General features: G+C 41.6%; 1 protein-coding gene across 1 annotated transcript; it reads right to left on the minus strand.

Annotated features, from left to right (window-relative positions):
• Window positions 1-242: 242 nt before the first annotated feature.
• Window positions 243-4,181, minus strand: LOC103375235 (V-type proton ATPase subunit S1-like protein). The gene is made up of 3 exons (XM_008305453.1): window positions 4,138-4,181; window positions 2,733-2,970; window positions 243-528 (listed from the first exon to the last, which is right to left on the minus strand). The coding sequence occupies exons 1-3, from the start codon at window positions 4,179-4,181 to the stop codon at window positions 271-273; spliced, it is 540 nt and encodes a 179-aa protein (XP_008303675.1). The 3' UTR covers window positions 243-270.
• Window positions 4,182-5,576: the final 1,395 nt, after the last annotated feature.

A 5,576-nucleotide genomic window follows, 5' to 3' on the forward strand; every position in this document is an offset into this window, starting at 1 on the left:
TCATGATAAGAAAATGACCACACTGCAAATATAAATAAAACCAGAACACAACAGAGGCACTTTTTTTATTTATATTTTTATTAATTTTGTTATAAAGACGAAACCAGAAATCCACTAATGGGTAAATTACAAAACGCTAGAAATATCTGTTTTAAAAAAAATGAAATCCTGAGCTGAAACCACATCACTCTGGAGGTGTGGTGCCAGGTATCCAATCAGCTGTGTCTGTTTTTGAAAGGTTAACAGTCTCTAATCATCTCCCCGGTTAGGCTACATGACATTTTTCTCAGCGGCGTTTTCAGCACAGCAGTGTTCGAGCTGTTCGGGGTTGTGTGGGTAGTAGATGTCGGCCTTGTGTTCGTCCTCGTGCTCGATGTGTTTCAGGTGGATGACCATGTGCAGGGCGTAGGCCAGGACCAGCAGCAGGATGAGGGAGGTGATGAGACCCATCAGGATAGCCGGTGTCAGGAAGGTGATGCAGTCGCTCGCTGGGGAAAACTTCCCAGACGTGACACTGAAGGCCTGAATCTGAGGAAAGCACAGACACATGGGGGAGATGATTAAGAAGATATCATCATTTATCCTTACACACATGTACGTGAAAGGAGATCCTCTATGGAAGGTAAAAATCCACGATTAGAGTAGCCTGGGTTTTTGAGTCTTTAGTCAATAGTCATTTTCATGCAACTTAGTTTAACATATGGATTCATTCATGAATCAAATGTGGTTTTATGTTTTGAACTCATTGCAATAATGTCCTCCCACTGACATCAGGTCTGTTATTGATCCCTGCTAAAAAGAAAAAGAAAAAAATCAAACTGCATCGTATCAAAACATCAGTTGTGGTTCTGCTTGCTAAATAATAAATATACTCCACTACCGGTTCGTAAACTTTGTCTCTGACTTGTTTTGAAATAGGAAAGACTGAGGTTGTAGTTTTGTCATTGAATTTGAAAATAAAAGCTTCAAGCCTGGGCTGCAAGGTGAACGGTGGTTAGCACCGTTGCCTCGCAGCAAGAAGGTCGCCGGTTCGCGTCCCAGTGGGGACACCCAGGATCTGCAGTGTGGGCTCTTTCCAAGTTCTCCAGCTTCGTCCCACACAGTCCAAAAACATGTTGAGGTTAATTGATGATTCTAAATTGTCCGTAGGTGCGAATGTGAGTGTGCTTGGTTGTCTGTCTCTAAGTGTAATAGACTCCACTGCCTTCACCCTGAGTCAGCTGGGATAGGCTCCAGCCCCCTGTGACCCTAGTGAGGATTAAGCGGTGTATAGATAATGGATGGATGGATAGATAATGGATGGATGGAAAGCTTCAAGCCTGTTACAGCTGTCAGCAGCAATGAATGTTCAGAGGAGGAGTTTAGTGTAAGGTCAGTTTAAATATTGATGGCGTCATTGATCAAATTACTGACTGATGCAGAGTATCTAATTTTGATGCACATGCGATTACTGCAATGTAAGCTAGTTAAGTACAGTCTGAATCTCATTACCCTTTTGTTTGTCTGCCAGGTCTTAGTATCGACATGCAAACCACTGATCACTAGTATTCACATGCAGTGCTATGAAAAAGCATCCTGCTTTGTGTATCTTATTCTAGACTGCATCAGATCTTTAAACTAAACTGACATAATTAAAAGAAAAAGAAAAAAAAAACCTTGAAATAATAATTGCATGTATTGAAACAAAAAAGTTATCTAACACCAACTGGGCCTGTGTGAAAAAAAAAGTATTTACTTCCTTAGTTACTGAATCAATAAACTACCACGCTGCACTGATCACCTGCTGCAGCTGGATTAGACACCCCCAGGTCTGATTACCACCAGCCCTGTTTAGTCAGATCACCACTTAAATAGACCATTTCAGAGGTTTGACATTTGATTGTCAAAATCAAAAGAAATCCTAGAGTAATAGTGCTACAAAGCTCTTTAAAAGGCTCTGAGGTTCCACAGATCTACAGTGAGAGACTTTATCTACAAATAGAGAACACCAGGAGCAAAAGTGAAGTCCTCCAGAAGTGGCCAACATCCACAATTCCTCTAAGGGCGTAGTAATGAGTTATCCATCCTTCCATCTGTCCATTTTCTTCAGCTGCTCCGGGTTGGTTCACAGTGGCAGCAGCCTAAGCGGAGCAGTACTGACAGCCCTCTGAACAGTCCCAACTCAACTCAACCCAACATTTTTCAGCTCCTGCTGGGGGATCCTGAGGTGTTCCCAGGCCAGATGAGATATGTGACCCTTCCAGTGAGTTCTGGGTCTACCCTGGGGTCTTCTCCGAGTTGGATAAGACTGGAAAAGCCTCCAAAGGAAGGCACCCAAGAGGCATCCTCATCAGATACCTGAACCACCTCTACCAGCTCCTTTCCATGAGAAGGAGCAGTGACTCTACTCCGAGCTCCCTTCTGATGTCTCCTCAGCCTCTCTACAGGCTAACCCAGGCCCTCTAAGGAGGTAGCACATTCCAGCTGCTTGTATCTGCAACCTCATTCTTTCAGTCATTACCCAGAGCTCATGAGGGTTAAACGTGGGAGTAGGAACTGACAAATCAAGAGCTTTGCCCTTCAGCTCCGGTCTCTCCTTACCATGACGGTCCACTACAACACCTACACGACTGCTGATGCTGCATCAACAGTTCTATTTTACTGCCACTCCTTAGCGATTTCTTTGACAGAACACAAGAAATATTTCCTGCTGCTGATCAGACAGTGGGTCAGCTTGGCACACAGAGAGATACCTGGAAGTCGGTGAAGGTGATGGCCCAGCGGCGGGCGTGGTCGGTGCCGGGCAGCAGCAGGGCGCTGTATCGCTGCAGGCTGCTGACGTGGAGGCAGCGGTAGGAGGCGGAGGCCGGAGCATACACGTCGCTGGCGTTGAACACAGCCTCTTCAGAGGTGTTGTAGAGCAGTGAGACGCTGTCAACAGAGAACCACCACTGACCTGAAGACTCGTAGAAAGTGTTGGAGAGCTGCAGTCTGATGCAAGAAGGACAAGAGCAGAGCATCAGTCCAGCTGTACTTGTAGAGCCCACTCAGGGTTCATATCTAAGAACAGCGGTGTTTGTTTTCTGTTTTTCATTGATGGAACCATTTTGTTTCTGGGTTACAAGAAGCTTTTCAGTAGATGCTCAGCATGACTGCACACTTTCTGGCATTCAAGTATGATCCAAGAGGTGAACTAGAAATAATGGGTTTGCAATATTTACACTGATTAACGACTGGAGGCAATGTCCAGTTGTTCCAAAAATCAACTTTGCATGTGTTAATGTGGAGCGGAAGTCATTCATCACAGTTCTTCACAGCCTCAGGGGCACACACAGACAGTTTTATGACAACCAATGCAAAAATGTATTCAGCTTTTTCTACGTAACATTGTTGGGCTGCGCTTTTGAATTTACCAGCAATATAGGATTGTTCCATCTCAATCATCAGGGGCCTTCTGCTGAAAAGGTATCTGCAAAATTTTACATGAATATATGAAATACTTCCTGGGATAAGACTAGCTGATTATGAGTACACTGAAATATGAAAACACTGAAGCAGTCATGAAAAGTCCCATCTTTGAGCTCACATGAACAAAAATAGATAAATCTGATAAAGCAGAAGTCAGCTAGTGATGTTTTTCTGAACCATGTGTAGTTAAATGTCACAACAATACAAAACAAATTTTTCAATATGAAATACTTGGTCACAAAAAACAAAGATTCAGAAAATATCACTAGCTGACTTCTGTATTATCATTTTTTTTGTTCATGTGTGCACAAAGATGGGACTTTTCATGACAGCTTAGAATGTTAAAATATTTTGACTCACCGATAATCAGACATTATTCGATCTACTCTGGAATATTACAGATTATGAATTATAATTGTCTTTTTATGTCTGAGATAAACGTTTAAATATAGCCTCAAAGTTTGAACATGCTGAAAGTGAGTTGACGGTTTATCAGAAAAGTGATCTCAATGTATTGGATGTATCAATCTAAACATTTTAAACATCTTCATTAGCATCCATATTTTATGCTTTAAACAATTCCAGCAAATCAGAGATGGGCAACCAGAAATTGTTCTAAAAATGTGATGATTTGAGATGGAATGACCCCATAAAGTTACATTTGGGTGAATGACAGGTAGTTTGACGAACCTGACGGTCAGGCCTCTCAGATCTTCCACATCTCCAAACCTCATGACCAACCTGCAGAGGACAGACAAACGTACACAGATAAAGGGTCAGACCTACATGACAAACCATTTTGCTCAGGTTTTGTTGCTTCGTCACCAGACATTGCAACCCTCTGAGGTAGTACGTACGTTGCTTTGTCCCCACTGCAGACTGACTGACTGGTGTCGACGGTTTTCTGAGGAGAAAAGGCTCGCTCCGTCAGGTCCAGCTGTTTCTGCTTCTCATAGCGGAGAGACAGTTTCCTGGCCTGGAACAAGATGCACGGCTCCCCGTCGGACAGCACCTGGAGGACAGACAGCAGGGTTACTGCAGGACGCCTCTGCTCTGGGTAACACCTGCCCAGCAAGTAGGAAACATTCCCACAACGATCGCTAACATTACATACAAGTTCTGAGAAAAAACATCTTAGTCTAATGTTCAAAAAACTGTTTAAGGATATTTAACATTTCAAATAATGTCCTTCATAATGCATTAGGTTAAAATGTAAATCAGCATTCAAGAAAACGTCCTGCTGAAAACCTTTGCAGAACTTTCACAGAGCGTTTTTAGAACAAAATAAAAGTTCTAGCTGGTTGGTTTCTTAAAAAAAATAAACCAAAAATAATAAAATCATACATTGGCAAATAGGATGTGTGCTTTTGCATGTGTTACATATCCGGTACATAACCCTGAGCCCTAAATCTGATTTCAGCTTTTTAGCCCAACCAATTTTTATAAACTTTTTTTTATTTTCAATACAAACAACTGAAAATATGTAATATTCACAACTTCAGTCCATATATTGTGTTAAAACAAACAACTGAATTGCCATTTCTTCATCATATGGAGGCTGTGTTAAGGTTAGATAAAGCCCAGATTTAGCCCAAACATTATTATGTATTTCTATAACCGAAACAACGAGCTATAAATGTCAAGATGCATGATGTAATAACATGAAACTGTTTCCTGATTCACTGACTGATTGGCCTACAGGTGAGCTGTAGTGAGCTGGAGAGATTCCGAGCTGGATGATAAAACAGGAGTCACAGTACCAAATTGAGGCTGTTAAATGTAAAATAATTAGCCGTTTTCTAAAAGCAGATCAAAATTTGAAATGTTCCATGTGACAGTAAATGTTATTCATGCAGAGACTACGCCACCTTGAGAGGAGGGAAGGGAACAGCAGCTCCTTGTGTCTGAAGTAACTTCCTCCGTGACACATCTGGAGACTGGAGACAGAGAGGAACAGTTATCATATGAAACACCAACTTAAATGTACTTCTAATTTAATTTTCCTATTAGTTCACATTCGTTGCATTACTATTTTTTAAAAATTTTTGCAAACAAGAAGCCATTATTGCTTGATTATTACGTATTGAATTATCTTCAGTTTCTCTGTTCAGTGTTCATTTCAAGTAGAC

This window comes from Stegastes partitus, unplaced genomic scaffold, assembly GCF_000690725.1.
Source record: "Stegastes partitus isolate 25-593 unplaced genomic scaffold, Stegastes_partitus-1.0.2 Scaffold2513, whole genome shotgun sequence".
NCBI lineage: Eukaryota > Metazoa > Chordata > Actinopteri > Pomacentridae > Stegastes > Stegastes partitus.